Genomic DNA, 16,465 nt, shown 5'->3' on the forward strand with positions numbered 1-16,465 from the left:
CCACCGCCCCACCACAATTTCCCAAAGAACAACTTCGCTTACAGCGGGGAAGAGCCTACGCGGGCCTCCGTAGAGCTGTCTCTCGCCCACTTCTCTTTTCATTGGTTGTGAGCGAGGTGGGCGGGTCGTCGAGGCGTCTGAGGAAGAGAGGGCGGCGGCGGTTGCGGTGACGGAGCGGAGCCCAGTGACAGGATGGTGAGGGCGGCAGCTGCGGCGACCGAGGCCTGCCTCTCGGTTGGGGTGCTGCGTCGTTGGGAGCCGCTGGGAGTCTCTGGGCGAGGGCTTAAGCGATCCCGGAGGCCGTGGCGGGCGCGGCCGGGGCCCGGGCCTGGGGAAAGACAAGGGAGGAAAGAGCGGCCACCTCTGGGTGCGGCCAGCCCTGGCCTCGCAGCCCAGCCCCAGGAGCCAGAGGACGTCCGAGGGGGGAAAGGGTCCCTTTCAGCTGCTGCTTCTGTCACGAGCCCCTCACGCCCGAGCCGGGGAAGGCCTTTGGGTCTGTGCCTCGAGCGTCCCAGAGAAAGGAGCAGGGGAACTCCGCCGTTTCCAGACGTTTCCTTGCTCCTTTCGCGCAAAGAGCACCTCCCGCTAGTAGGTAACCCACCGGTTACCACCCCCATGTGGCGAAAGCTGGCTTCTCGCAGGCAAAACGGGAAGAAGCAAGCACAATTCGCTACCCATTTTAGTTTGCTCTCTAGAGAAAGGGGATAAGAACTATCCCCTTCGCCCCTGAAATAACGTGCAGCTGCCATTGAAATGTGGCAGTGGGCCCTGAAAAGGACTGGATTTAGCTTTTAGGGTTGCTGGAACTACTTCCTCAGGCTGCTGCGACCCTTTAGAGCAGGATTCCTTAATGGTTTTCGAACTCCTTGAAATGGTTTGGAAATTTTACGTTTTGGAACGTTTTTCTGGTGAAGGGGCCATTGTTGGCAGCAAGGAGTAGTTTGGGAAGCTTTACGTCATTCGTCCATCAGATTGCCCCAGATCATCCCTTCACCCCCAGTAGGTCGGTACCCCAAGACCTGCCTACGTGTAAACTCGGGAACTGCTGCCAGAGAGGGCTAATAGCGGTAATCAGATTTTCAAAGTGCCCTTGACCCCCTACAAAGTGAAGAACGGTTTTAAAAGGATTTCTGATGATCTTGGTATATGTGTTGCTGAAAAGAGACTTCTCTCTCTGATGAACATACATTGCATTTTTAAGATGATCGTGATTCTGTGACCAGCAGCCTTTAAGGTGCCTTATAGATGTGACAGCCAAAGATTCATGGTCTCTGGTTCTTTAGCTTCTTTATGTATGTTAGAGACTTTATTCCCACTTTTGATTTTTGCTTCTAAACAGACTCCAGATTAGAGTAGTCCAGTTTACAGTAATTTTGAGACAGTTATCCCTGGGAGAAGATGAAATTACCTGACATGATTTCTATATTAATGTTTCTGAAGTTTTTTTGAGAGGTGAACACTTTTTCAGGGTAGTTGTACTGAAGTATCACTTTTCGTGTGAAATAGAACTGGGCAAAATTTAGAGTTAGTCGATTCTTTTACAATTAAAAGCATTTTATTTGGCAAAAGAGACCAGAAATGTTCAATATACAGTAGTATCCAGAGTCTATGGGCAGCAAATTCAAGTGTGGGGAAAGTCCAGATTTAGCTGGAGGAAGGTGTCTGTTTTTATCATCCAGTACATCCAATACTTGATAATGTATTCATAGTGTTGTGTTAGATCTTCTGTACAAAATGACCTAGCTGCAGCATAATTTTCCAACTACTAGAATTTTAAACATAGGAGGATTAAAATCAATATACTTGAAGAATAATTAGTCCTAAAGGATCCAGAAAATGTTAGCTTTCATTTAAGCTATTGCTGATGAATTTTCCAAATTGTTTTATAAAATTCTAAACAGAACAGGGAACAAAACGGATGGGAGTCAAAGTGGCAAATGAGATTAGGAAAAGTAGAAAAAATTTTAAGTGTGTGTGTGTGAGAGAGAGAGATATTTAATAGTACAGCAAATGGTTCTTTTGGTATTGTTTTGAGCAAAGCTGATTTTTAACATTTTCTTTCATAACACTCAGAAATCATTAACAGTTGTTTGCATATTCATTCGATGAGTTTTTTGTTCTTTTTTTGGTTTGTTTCTTTTCGTTGCTTTCTTTTAACATTGGTCATGTTTCACCCTTTTTTTTTCATTCCCCTGTCTGCAATCAACTTCTTCATTCCACTAAGGCTGGGCACAGAGTAAGTTTCTTCTCTTAGCTCCTACTAACAATGGTGGTTGGGTGCTATTACTGGGATTTCACCCTTTTATGTCTATCAAATAGGAAGTAACCAAATTCCTATGCTTTGATTAAGTTGGTTCTTTATTTGAATTTAACAAGACTGCCATTTCCAGGATCTTTTGCTGTCTTAAAAGACTCTGTAATCTGTGTCTAACCTGAACTGTCCAAAGTGTGGAATTTGGGCAAAGACACTGCTCAAAGTATGGTATTTGTTATGTGACACTATTCCCCCTATAACTTAAAAAGCTGCAGGAAATCAAAGTCCTAGTAAGGATCCTTACTAATTTGAAATAGTATCTGTGTGGCCATTCATAGTTATATCTTTAGACTGCTAATAGTCTAGGTACACTTGGGCATAATCCACAGTACATTATAGAATTTAGGTCATAGATCATTATAAAGTATCATGTCTTACTAATGTTCATTCTACCACATTCAGATTGAACAGCTCATTCATTATTAGGCCCAAACATTTTCAACCTGTATTAGACATATACCCTTAATTTATGAGTTTGAGGTTCTTTTTTTTTTAATATAGAAATCTATTTTTTTACCTTTTTCTCAAATGCCAGCTTCCCACATTAACTATGTACTTCAATCCATATCTGAAGGGATCCCCCTCTAAAGATGAAGATTGTTCTATCTCCAGGTACTTTTGTATTGATTATCACTGAGGGTGGAAACTATGTGGTGGTTTTTAGTTTTATGGATGTTTTGTCCACTAAGATCTGGATTGAAACAATTAATATGTCATTGAGCAAATACCAGCTGAAACTACTCTTTGTGAAGAAGCTTATTTAATAATTTCTTTTAAAGTGAGCTAGTTTTGTAACCTTGTGTTACCTCAGTTACTTTATGTCCCGATAACATTTTCTTTCCTTTGTAATCATTTTGATATTTGTTGCAAGATGAATCAAGCTTATTGTGGTAATTTTAATTTTAATTTTACACGTTTTGGTTTTGATTAATTTCAACTTACAAAGTCTGTAGTGGCCAAACTTTGCTGTTTATCCTGTTTTAGATATTTAATGTTTTCTTTGGTAATATTAAAGAATAGTCATGCGTTCTTTGGAACCAGTTAAAGGGCATGTACATTTATGGATGGGATGTCTGTGTGGAAAAGCATCCTGTCATAGAATGAAGGTGCTTATGCTGTCTACAGCCATACCACCCTGAACGCGCCAGATCTCGTCTGAAGGTGCTTATACCAATCGACATGGTGAAATTGACTCTCTTGTCCTTTGGAGAGCGAATACTATTTTTAAATGATCTTTTTGACATTATTGTGTTAAATGGTGTATATATGTGAAATCTTGAAATTTTAAAATTAAAAATCTGCAGGATTGAGATTTTTTAATTCTTTTATATTTATATGCAGAATTTGTTTTTGTTATCTGAGATTGTTCCAACTCTAAACCACCACCTGCTGAATTCATCACTTATTTAGCTGATCTCTCTTTTTTTTAATGCTCTAATGCACATGAAAGAGTGATTTGTTATTTTAAGTTTGGGAACTAAACTGAGGATACATAAGCAATTTAATCTAGACAAAAATATGACAGTTAGGATTTCTAATGATGAAGGAAAGAGAAGATAACAAAATTATAGTTCAAAAGCACATGTTTGCCCTATTGAAACTCTTTGCAACATAGGCTGTTTTTATTCCTCTGCAATGTATAGTTAATATTTTAAGTAACAAATATTGTAAATTTTGGTTACTGTTCCTCCAAATAGTTGTTAGTCTAGTAAATTACAGAATTAACTTTTTTTTCCTCTATCATTATAATTTTAACCATTCTTTTTGTTAACATCCCTGGAATCAATATATGATGTTTTACATTAAAACTGCAGAAATATGAATTACCATATCAAATTCCATAGGGCCCGGTAGTATATTTTTCATTTTTCAATTTTTTTGAGTGTAATTTATAGGTCTCTAAATGAATCGCTTTAGAAAGCTTGATTTTATTCTTGATAAATAGAATGATTACCTGTATTGTGTGCACACCTATTTATGACCAAAATAAACTAAGATTGATTTAGAATCATATGTGTGTTTGTTTAAATGGTCATGATAGGAACTGTGTGAATAACTTATGCTCTTTTGGGTTCTGGAATCTCTGATTAGTTTAATTTAAAAGAGGACTTATGGGAGGAGAATATCTTGTTTTGAAATCATGTTTAACATTACACCTTTTCTCACCTTGACACTTTAAAGTTGGTGTTGGTATTAGGAGACCTGCACATCCCACACCGGTGCAACAGTTTGCCAGCTAAATTCAAAAAACTGCTGGTGCCAGGAAAGATTCAGCACATTCTCTGCACTGGAAACCTTTGTACCAAAGAGAGTTATGACTATCTCAAGACTCTGGCTGGTGATGTTCATATTGTGAGAGGAGACTTCGATGAGGTGATGTACTTCCCTTTCCTTCCCAAATATTTCCTTTCCTTTTTTTTTTCCTGTTGTGTTGATTATATATTAATTAAATATTTCCTTTTCTTGATTTTTATATATATAAGGTTAATTTTTGAGACCAGAGTTTCTCAACTGTTAAGGTTTGTTTTGCTTTTTTTTTTTTTAGTTTTCCAATGTAAAATTATTACACATACCCCTCCCTTACAGTTTGAAAATCACTGATTTTAGACTGCTTAATAAACATATTACATACTTGTTCTAACTAAATTGGTATGGTTTTCTCACTATTTTTTGTAGTACTCTCATTTAGTTCACAAAGTTTTTGTCAGGAACTTAACCCGCCACCACCTCTGCTACCCTGTTCCAAGCTACTTACCACTTTACTGTGTTGCAGCTTCCTGACTATCCTTGCTCCCTCCACAGTTTATTCTCCACGTAGCAACCAGAGTGATCCTTTTTAGGTGAAGTAAGATTACATCACTTCTCTGCTGAAAACCCTGCCATGGCTCCCTATCTCAAAGGTTAACTATAAACAGGCATGAGGGAGTTTTGAGGAGGGGATAGACTTTTCTATATCTTACTGTGGCAGTGCTTACACAACTGTATGCATTTGTCAAAACTCCTTGAGTTGTACACCAAAAAGGGTAATTTTCCTGTACGTAAATTTTACCTCAATAAACCTAACTTTAAAGAAAAAATAAGGAGTTCTGAGTTCCAACTTTGCCCATTAATTAATAATGAGATTTTAGGCAAATTACATCCTCTTTCTTAGTTCCCTACTATGTAAATATGATTGGAATAGATGATTTTTAAGACCCCTGACAGTGCTAACATTGTATGACCTAGCTTAATAAACCTGATTCTAGTATGAAAATTTTATTTTTTATTCCTGGGAATGTAAGCTTTTTCATAAATTATTTAAATTCATTGGTGCTTTTTTTTTTTTTTGGTGTTAAGTTTGAATAAACTAGAGGTGGCATGAAAGTGAAAAGTGGGGTGGGGGGATGAGAAGGGAAAGGGCAAACATCTTGTCAATAATTCGAGTATAGGTTTGCCATTTGTTAAAAATATATTAGGGGTTCTGTTTATGATATGCTAAAGATAGATTCAGTAGCAAGAATTAAATTTTTTGCTTGACCCTGGAGCCATATTACCAGGGTTTGGATCTTGGCTCAACCACTTAATAACATGTGCTCCTAGGCAAGTTATTTTAACCTCTCTGTGCCTCAGTTTCCTCATCCATAAAATGGGGGTCATAATAGAACCTACCTCTTAGGATTGTTTGTAATTATTACATAGGTTGATATTTATAAACTTCTTAGAATAGTGCCTGGTTCATACTAAGTGCTACATAAGTTTAACTATCATTATTATTTTAAGCCATCTGTGTAACTGTTAAAGCCTGGGATATAATTTGAACATATCCTAGCTTACAGGTCATATTCCTTGGATTCTTAGATAGAGGAAACACAAATTTGGGGGAATTATCCTCTACAGAAAGCCGAAAAGAACTCATATTCTATAAAAATAAACTCAACAAAGGGATTGCATGATAAGTTCCAGGTTACCTAAAGTAAATTATGTTTTGAGCACCGTTGCAGCCTTAGAGATTGAGAAGAAATCAAATATTTAACAAATATGTTGGTTGTAGAGCACTGTAGTAAAACACCCGCATGAGATTGAATATTTAAGAAGGTTATTTTTTAAACCTCTATGTCTCTAAAATATTTGTTTTTCTTATGTCTATTTCGTATTTTAGAATCTGAATTATCCAGAACAGAAAGTTGTAACTGTTGGGCAATTCAAAATTGGTTTGATCCATGGACATCAAGTTATTCCATGGGGAGATATGGCCAGCTTAGCCCTGTTGCAGAGGCAGTTTGATGTGGATATTCTTATTTCAGGACACACACATAAATTTGAAGCATTTGAGCATGAAAATAAATTCTACATTAATCCAGGTTCTGCCACTGGAGCATATAATGCCTTGGAAACGTGAGTAGTATGCGATTTGGGAATTTGGGGGTTTCATAAAGTTAATAATTGTACAAGTGACATTTCATAAAAGAGAAATGTGATTATTTAAATAATTATAGCCTTTTTGGCAATCTTCTATTGGTGATTATTCTTTTTAATATGTCTAACAACCAGATTTCTCCTTGAATCCAAATTGTCATGCTAAATTGAAATTTATAGTGCTACTGCTTTTTAGTACAAAACACTGACATTATTTATATTTTCTTCCAGAAACATTATTCCTTCATTTGTGTTGATGGATATCCAGGCTTCTACAGTTGTCACTTATGTGTATCAGCTAATTGGAGATGACGTGAAAGTAGAACGAATTGAATACAAAAAGTCTTAAAGCGAGGTGTGTCCTGATGATGTTGGGCTTTTTTTTTTTTTTTCATTCCCCTGTTCAACTCAAGTAATTAAATGTTTAAGAGCCACAAAATTGTATCACTTTTATAATATTTTGCAGTAAAATGTAATCTCGTCTTCTGTTAATACAATGGTCTAAGCTTCTTGTAAACTATAAGATTATATTTAGTTTAAGTATATGATTTCTATGAAAAATCGTCCACCACACAGTAAATGGTCCCATGTTAAGAAAAATTTATCCTTGTAAATATCTTCATAGTTGATATTTGGAACTTTACTACCAAAGTGGTGCATGAGGAGAAAGAATCTAGATTTTCTTGTATACATTCTTCTCTTCTCCAGTAATAAACAGTTACCTTTCATTTATACTTTCTTGATAAACTGTGTTTTAATTTTTAAAAATTATGAAAATAAGAGGCCAAATGAAACTGCAGACAAATGTTACAGTGGTAAGGTAGATGAGATGACTTTTCAGAGCTCTTTCTTTTTTTTTTTTTTGTAATTTTTATTTATTTATTTATTTATTTATTTATGGCTGTGTTGGGTCTTCGTTTCTGTGCGAGGGCTTTCTCTAGTTGTGGCAAGCGGGGGCCACTCCTCATCGCGGTGCGCGGGCCTCTCACTGTCGCGGCCTCTCTTGTTGCGGAGCACAGGCTCCAGACGCACAGGCTCAGTAATTGTGGCTCACGGACCTAGTTGCTCCGCGGCATATGGGATCTTTCCAGAGCAGGGCTCGAACCCGTGTCCCCTGCATTAGCAGGCAGATTCTCAACCACTGCGCCACCAGGGAAGCCCCAGAGCTCTTTCTTACAACGTTCTAGGTCATAATGTTGGACTCAGATTTTATTAACTAAATAGAATACCATATTGACATAGTAAATCATCAATGATTCTTCAGACTGTTGCTTTTAAGTGCCCTATTCTTTACATTTTAACAACAAAAAAAATTTTTTGAACACTACTGTTTAATTTGAAAAGATACATGCACTCCAGTGTTCATAGCAACATTATTTACAATTGCCAAGATATGAAAACAGCCTAAGGGTCCATCAACAGAAGAGTGGATAAAGAAGATGTCGTGTGTATGTGTGTGTGTGTGTATATACACACATACATACATACGTACATACACAGTGTAATATTACTCAGCCAGAAAAAAGTGAAATTTTGCCATTTGCAACAATATGGATGGACTTGGAGGGTATTATGCTAAGTGAAATAAGTCAGATAGAGCAAGACAAATTACTGTATGATATCACTTATATGTGGAATCTAAAAAATAAACTAAAAAAAATAAAAAAATAAAAAACTAGTGAATATAACGAAAAGGAAACACAGATGTAGAGAACAAACTAGTGGTTACCAGTGGGGAGAGGGAATTGGGGAGAGGCAAGATGGGGTAGAGGATCAAGAGGTACAAACTATTATGTATAAATAAATAAGCTACAAGGATATATTATACATCACAAAGAATATAGCCAATATTTTACAATAACTATAAATGGAGTATAACCTTTAAAAATTGTGAATCACTATGTTGTACACCTGCAACTTATATAATATTGTACATCAACTATACCTCAAAAGAAAGTTAAAATTTTTAAAAATAAAATTTTAAAACACTAATGTTCTAAAAGATTTAGAAGGCAAGCACACTGGAGCAAAAATGTAATGTGAACAATCCTTTCATTAATACAACTATTCCCAACTTAAATCTAGTTTGAGAGTCCAAGTGTTTGGCAATTTTCATAAAATAGGGCAAATTGATATTTCCATTTTTAAGTTGTGTTCAAGCAGATAATATTTATTGAGCAAGCCAGGATGTTACCTCTATCAAATGCTATTCTATATCAGGATATTCAGAGTTTTCCTCAGCCTGATCTGGAAAATATTTCCAGGATATTCTAATGTTGCTATTTTAGGACTTATTGTAAACAGAAGAAGAATTATACAATGTATTTGTCAGATTTAAAGAAGAATAATTCAGTTTTAGGTGACAAGAAAAATTTTAATTGTACCTAGCTAGGATTACACGCATATATTTCACACAAATTTTATTACACAAATATCATTGGTACATGGAACTACATCAAACCATTTACATGATAGTAAAAGTTTCTGAACAAACTAAAATTACTTAATGACTTAGTGGTGAATAACAATACTATCCTAAATGTAGAGAGAGGACACAATTCACAATCCCTTCCCCCCACCTTTGGCACATCACCAATACTCAAGACAAGATTGTCAAGTTAGCATCAGATGTTCTCCCTGTTCTTCAATTGACATTGATTGCATACACTTATTTAGCAAATCGTCTTCCTTTTTTTCTTCATTCATGTATGATTCAGAATCATTTGTAGAAACTGAAGGAAAAAATAAGAGTTTATGATGTCTGTTTTGGAAATAAAGTATTTCATCCTGAAAATTGAGATTTGTATACAAGAACAACCTTCAAAATGACCTACTTTATTAATAAGCTTTTGGCAAAAACAAATTGCAATTTTCAAAATTTAATTATCTCCCCCTCCCCCTAAATCTCTTATTTTAAAAAATAAGATGGCCAGTACTGTATTCTAGCCAAGTTATTGTATAGCAAATTCTCTGTTACTAAGTCCTATTTTCCCATTGTTTTGCAAAATCTTTTGACTGGGGGAAGTTATAGCTTCAGTATTCTCTATTTTCCTTAAGTTCCTTCTCATTTCTTTTCTCTTGGGGGACCATGGGGACTTTTCCTCTATCTGTGGTTTCCTCCAGCTGTTCTTTTTGGAACCAGACTTACCTTCTCCCCTGCCATTTCCCTCATTTCTTGGATAGGCATGGTATGGTATTTATAGCAGAGCTGGCTGGTGCTGTCATACAGCAGTGGGATATGGGTTCAGAAGGCCTAAGTTCCCTGTTTCCTACCCACTTCCCTACTCACTGTGGTAGTAACTAGGAAATTATTTAACTTCCACTTAATCCTTTCCACTTTATCAATTCTGAGGAATATTTCTGAGCAGTCTTTCTCTTGCCTTTTTCATTTTGTGATATTCTGCACTTGTGGTAGAAGGATCCTTTATGCTGATCCTTCCCAAATGTGGATTTGTCTGAGTTGCTCTGTAAAATTTTGATAATAATAATTGGCTTGTTTCCACTGGTTTGAATATTAAACAAAATGGTATAGGTGATATAGCCCTTTGTTAACTATTTGATTCTATACAAAATATTGCTGTCTGGGGACTTCCCTGGTGGTCCAGTGGTTAAGACTCCGTGCTTCCACTGCAGGGGGCATGAGTTCGATCCCTGGTCGGGGAAATAAGATCCTGCATGCAGGAGTCCCTGAGCAGTGTGTTCTTTTAAATGAAAGCAGAAATCGATTTCATGTTTAGTTTTGTTTGGAGCAATATAAGCAAGTCACATTCTAAATTGTTTTAATGTCTTCTCTAATAGAAATGGAACTATACTGGGTTTAATATTTTTTAGCATGACATCTTTAAAAATGCATATATTAAGAATTCCACATTTACCTGATTGCATGAACAGTCTGCCTGGTTTTCTAAAAATCTTCAGTGACTTACATCTTGTTTTAGATGCATATCCAGTTTTTAAACTGTAAGAAAGAGAAGCATCTTAATTGGAACCAGCACAGTGAACAGCTGTCAAATGCATGTGGAAGACCATACAAATTCTTTTTATTAAGCTGCCGGCATCACCAAAGAGACCCTTTCAGACCCTGAATTCTCTCGTGACGTACTAACCCTGAGATGCAAAGCTAACGATTGTAGTGCAGGTTGAATAATCAGACATCTTAATCTCTTTTTTCCTTTTTCCTTTTTTGTTTATAGTATTCCCCTGCGCATAAGCCACCATATGCTTCTCCTTTTGGAAGTGTATGTATTATTTTAAATTTGAGTGGGAATCATTTAAAAGGGCAGTCTTCCATATCTTTAGCTGATCGAAATTTTTACAATTCCACAAAATTCTAAAAACAGTAGCATATCCCAGTCAGCTCAGTAAAGAGACTATAAGATAGCATTCTTTTGTGCTTTTTGTCCAACCTATTCTGAATTTAACAAAGTGAACATATTAGGGAACACAAGATTTAATGTCATTTAGCTCAAATAAAATTGAGGGGTACATTTTTCTCTGAAAGAGTAGGAAACAAACCCTTCTTTGTTTCTCACTGGTCGCCAAAGGGAATGCTGTATGATCATCTCAGGTGCAGATGCAGCTGCAATGTAAGAAGGCCCCGAGTCCTCTCTCTCCAGCTGGTGTCGCCATGTAGTGCAGGGGTAATGCTGCTTCTGTGAGTAACGAGAACTGAGGTGGCTCCTGTGATGAGTGAGGACACCTGTCACACAAATCACCTCTGTTAGAACCCCCTCTTGTTTCCTGTGAGAACTAGTGAGAAACTACCTGGAGGTGCACCTGCCTGGCTTTTGTGAGCTGTGCTGGGTCACATGCATGTACTGCCTCTTCATTAACGTCCTCAGATAGTTTGCATTATAGATCTTAGCAATGCTGCACAGGTAACGCTTCTGGCCTAAGGTGAGGTCTGGATGCTAGAAGACAAAACAAGATTTACAGGCTGCATTGTAGAACAGAGGTTGGCAATATTCCATATCTGAAAGGATAGAATGTTCATTTGGCCAAAAAATTAAGAGAGAAAGAAATGGCCATTTAAATAGTACAAGTGACTCTGTTTGCCATTTCCACTCAAGTGATTCAGATGCCCATTGGGTTTGAGAAACACTGCCCTAGAAGAATAAGGAAAGTGTGAATCTGCTCTCTGTCAATGAGTCTTAGTTCCCATGTGCCTCTCAGTGAGTGTAGGCATCTTGCCTTCTGAATATGATGTTTGAGGTGGTACCTCAAAAGTGGTACCTAAAAGCAACACAATTACTCTAGTCTTAGAAACAGTCTTTTCTAGCACCAGAAGAATAATTCTCGGTGTTGGACAGACTGAGGGTAGTGTGTTGGTCTCTCATATAAGTAATTTTTTTTTTTTTTTGGCCATGCCTAGCAGCATGTGGGATCTTAGTTCCCTGACCTGGGATCAAACCTGTGCCCCCTGCAGTGGAAGTGTGGCGTCTTAATCACTGGACCACCAGGGAAGTCCCAGTCATATAAGTAATTTTGACTAAGATTTTCACTGTACTTGCTGATTTTAGAAGTTAACACTCACCTAAAATGCAAGACTCCACTATATATGCATGTGTATATACATACAAACACAAGATTTACTGAACTGGATAATAAATCCAGAGAAAATTTTAAATGTTGGTCAGAAATAACTTAACAGTTTGCACAGATCTTTAGTAACCCTAATTTACATTGCTCTAGAGAGGGTACTTCTGCCAGCTATGATCTTTAATGGGTAATACAGGTCAACAGTTATGAAGTGTTTATTGCCATTTTCTTTACTTGCTTGCTTTTAATTTTGTAGTCCTTGAGCAAAATCTTTATGAGGTTGGGTTTCTGTCTCTAGAGTGGAAGTTTCCTCAAGCATCTTTGTGCTTGGCCCTGAGCTTCCTGAGTAAAGGCACATTAGATCCAAAGTATCATAAAACCCTGAAAGCACTCTTATGATAGGGAATCTATAATGATAAAATCCTTGCATTCACTCATGAGTTTACCCAGCAGATATTTATGGACTCCTAGACAATGTGCTGGGTGTACTTGTCTTCTACAGTGCCTTCCTCTCTAGCTAGCTTATCTTCAATAAAAAGTTCAGCTCTGAACACAAAGACTATTGGTATTTAAATAAAGTATTGGTATTTGGTTAGCATACCTTTAGAAGGGATGTCTCTGTCATTGACTTAGGGACGTGAATTGTTTGAACTTGAGGCGTTTTCCATAACTCTTGCAGCTTGGTTATGTGTGAGTTCATTTTGTGTCCATCTTTGAGTCTATCTGTAGGCAAGGACATTATTATGTGAATTTCATGAGCAAAGATCAGTTTAACAAATTAATTATTAAGATCCATCTATTTACATGTGTCATTGATTATCCTGGAATACCAGTATGAGTCAGACTGTTAAATCTGAAGAGACATTATGATATGCCATTTGGTTTTAGAGCACACAAAAATCTAAGGTATTTATAAATACTTACTATATATAATGATATATAATCATTACATATGGACAAAATTATTTTGAACTCAGCTGAGATGCAAAATGTTGACAGTAACTTATTTCTTTAGTTTATTGTATGTCAGACCATACTAAACAGGAAGGTACATGCAGGATTTGTGCTTTAAAGATTTTCAAAAATATTTATCATTCATTTGCCTTCAGTATATAGTTTCGAAATTGTATTCTGCATTAGACCCAGGATAGAATAACACACATTTTATCCCTTTAATGAGGCAGTGTTAAAATGAAGAGCTTTAGGGACTTCCCTGGTGGCGCAGTGGTTAAGAATCTGCCTGCCAATGCAGGGGACACAGGTTCAATCCCTGGTCCGGAAAGATTCCACATGCCGCGGAGCAGCTAAGCCCATGCGCCACAACTACTGAGCCTGTGCTCTAGAGCCTGCGAGCCACAACTACTGAGCCTGCGCGCCTAGAGCCCGTGCTCTGCAACAAGAGAAGCCATCGCAGTGAAAAGCCCACGCACAGCAGGAAAGAGTAGCCCCTGCTCACCGCAGAAAGCCCGCGCACAGCAACAAAGAGCCAACACAGCCATGAATAAATAAATTAATTAATAATAATTTAAAAAACAAGAGAAACTGCCATCAAGGTGGTTTCATCTTCTAAAAATAATAATAATAATAATAATAATAGTTAAACGCAACAAACAACCCAATTGAAAATCGGCAAAGGAGTTGAATAGACTTTGGATGTCTCCAAAGAAGATATACAAATGGCTAATAAACACACGAAAAGATGCTCACTACCACTAATGATTAGGGAAATGCAAATCAAAATCACAATGAGATATTACTTCATATCCATAAGGATGACTGTCATCAAAAAAACAGAAAACAAGTGTTAGCTGGGATGTGGAGAAATTGGACCCCTGCGCACTGCTGGTGGGAATATATTGAATAAAATGATGCAGCTGCTGTGGAAATAGTATGGCGGTTCCTCAAAAAAAGCAAACAGAATTGCCATATGATTCAGCAATTCCATTTTAAAACAACCACATGTATATAAAATAAATAGTGATATATATGTATATACACGCAGATATGTGTGTGTTTTTCCTAGGTAACTGTAAGGACTATAAATTTTCCAAGGAAAAGCAAAGTGAATTCAGGTTTATATATCATTGAATTGAAATTGCTCCCCTCAAAAAATTAGTGAGAGGTCTTGGGGGCCTGTCTTAACCTCTTACCTCCAGCAGCTCTATCCCTTATTTCAAGTGAGAGGAAAATAGCAGCACTGAGAAATATTTTATGTTCTTTGAAGTTGAACAATTTAGAATTTTTTCCTTCAACCTGTGTATAAACCCCAGGTTGTGTTCTGTCCTTTTCAACCAACATCAGTTATAAACACAGTTCTTTTCAGGTTCACTGCGATTTTGAAGTACTCTTTTGATGTGAGGTATCTTAACAGGAGACAAAGAACCTGCTGGATTGTTGTTTGAAAATCTTAAAGAGTGGGTTTACCAAGGATACTAATGAAGACTTTTAAAAATTCCATTGTGTGAGTAGTTATAGCAAAACTGGCTTCTCTGAGCCATATTATTGATACATATTATCTGCTTTATATGCTCTACTCACCAATACCTTTGGAATTCTGGTAATAAGAATATCCAGCTGATCTGTTTAAAAAAAAAAAGGGATGTAAATAATATGTAATAATTGACAGCTTTATAAGCATTAAAGTACTTTAAATGAAAAAAGGACAGTATTGCAGATGCTTTTTACTTTTCATGTTTCCATCAGATAATAATGTCTTGCATATCTTCTCCTGTAATTCTGGTTATATCCTAATGACTCCAGGCTTCTTCAAAGTGGGTTATCTGAGATTTTTACCATTCTGTAAAGGATTTACTTTAAGCCAGATTTGGCTTTACTTTTATAGCCACCTAATCTAATTCCTACACAGAGCTCAATAAAGTTGTTTGGGCTTCTGTGCTATCCATGATATTTTCTTCCTTTATTTTTAATAAACTAATTTATTGTATGTAATTTAAGGTGAACTGGAACTGATAAGTTGGTCTGGAATGTTTCTAATTTTGTACAAGTTCATTTTTTCTTTTCTCAAATTGACAAACACTCCCCCTTTCCTCTTCCTGCAATTTATTCAATGACCAAGAATTCATTGATCCCCTGAGATACTAGGATCCAGAACTTTACCAAGCGCTGTGATGAACAGAAAAGAAACACACAACCCCATCCCATCTTTAGAAGTCCTCAATCCACAAATACATTTATTTTTTTAAAAAAGATGGCCATGGGTGCAGCAGGAACCATGACGGTGGGCTTGAGAGGAACACCGGGCAATTCTCACTTTTAGGGAATAACTCATGGGATGAGGAGGTACTGCCCCCAGCAGTAACTTCAGCAACTAATTGTCTTCAGCATCCAGGAAATAATAGTAAAAACCTGCTCAAAATGAAATGGATTTACGAAAAAGGAACTCCTGAGTGAAGAAAATGTTAAAATCAAGGTGTCTCTAAGATTCAGAGTCATCTGTCTCATTACAGATTATGAATCCCAATTTGACATAAAGGTGGCTAATGTCACACACAGGGAAATGATTTATTGACTTGGAAGCGCTTCTTTGAACCTCTGTTCCTTTGGTGCCCCCCAACCCCCCAATCCCACCCCGCCAACCCCTTTTTTGTAGAAGTATGTTGACCAGACCGCAAAATTTCCAGCAGATTTCGTAGCGCCCCCTGGGGTAGAAGAGGCACCCAGGCGACTGTCGCAGTCACCGCGTTTAGTCAGTCATTGCACCAACCCTTCTCCTAAGCTTCCCTCAGAAGCCCTTCCCCTAAACTGAGTCGGCTTCCATATTTCCCATCGCGGCCACAACAAAGGTTCTCTCTTCCTCTCACTTCAGTACATTGGGGAACCAGTCTACTGGAGCTGCCTGCTCCTACCCCCTCCTCTACCCGGGGATCACGACCCGGGGCTGATCGCCATCTTCCCAAACCCCTCAGGGCCCCGCAGCCTCACCCGCCGCCGCCACCCTCGGCCCTGGCCACTGTGGGCGGCTCTGTGGAAGAACTGCACTCCGTCCACTCGGACACTGGACCCTGGCCGGGCATCTCCTCCCGGGTGCCCTGACCGCGAGCTATGTGCGGGAGAAGCTTTCCCCTTTCCCCTCCCTTGTCAGCACGCGTGCGTCAGGCCGGGCGATACTGGGGGTGAAGAGGCAGACGCCGGATTCTAGCCCCCTCCGATGAAGTCCGGACACTGCCCGAACAGCTTCGGGAGAGCGGGGAGGGCAGA

At 37.9% G+C, this 16,465-nt stretch overlaps 2 protein-coding genes across 4 annotated transcripts; one reads left to right on the forward strand and one right to left on the reverse strand.

The window, feature by feature from the left end:
• The first annotated feature begins 54 nt into the window (after positions 1-54).
• VPS29 (VPS29 retromer complex component) lies at positions 55-7,443 on the forward strand. Of its 2 annotated transcripts, XM_007189513.2 has the most exons (5): positions 167-195; positions 2,225-2,236; positions 4,496-4,687; positions 6,453-6,688; positions 6,941-7,443. In XM_007189513.2, exons 1-5 carry the CDS (start codon positions 193-195, stop codon positions 7,056-7,058), a joined length of 561 nt encoding a protein of 186 aa, XP_007189575.1. In that variant the 5' UTR covers positions 167-192; the 3' UTR covers positions 7,059-7,443. The 2 variants fall into 2 exon arrangements, with proteins under 2 accessions (XP_007189576.1, XP_007189575.1); XM_007189514.2 differs by lacking the exon at positions 2,225-2,236 and having other exon boundaries at positions 55-195.
• A 1,155-nt stretch (positions 7,444-8,598) lies between these two features.
• FAM216A (family with sequence similarity 216 member A) lies at positions 8,599-16,435 on the reverse strand. 2 transcript variants are annotated; one of them, XM_007189515.2, is made up of 7 exons: positions 16,190-16,435; positions 14,792-14,826; positions 12,849-12,970; positions 11,490-11,619; positions 11,225-11,408; positions 10,585-10,667; positions 8,599-9,441 (listed from the first exon to the last, which is right to left on the reverse strand). In XM_007189515.2, exons 1-7 carry the CDS (start codon positions 16,279-16,281, stop codon positions 9,323-9,325), a joined length of 765 nt encoding a protein of 254 aa, XP_007189577.2. In that variant the 5' UTR covers positions 16,282-16,435; the 3' UTR covers positions 8,599-9,322. The 2 variants fall into 2 exon arrangements, with proteins under 2 accessions (XP_007189577.2, XP_007189578.2); XM_007189516.2 differs by having other exon boundaries at positions 14,786-14,826; positions 16,190-16,434.
• Between the last annotated feature and the right edge of the window lie 30 nt (positions 16,436-16,465).

The sequence above is a fragment of the Balaenoptera acutorostrata genome, chromosome 13 (genome assembly GCF_949987535.1).
Source record: "Balaenoptera acutorostrata chromosome 13, mBalAcu1.1, whole genome shotgun sequence".
Classification (NCBI taxonomy): Eukaryota; Metazoa; Chordata; class Mammalia; order Artiodactyla; family Balaenopteridae; genus Balaenoptera; species Balaenoptera acutorostrata.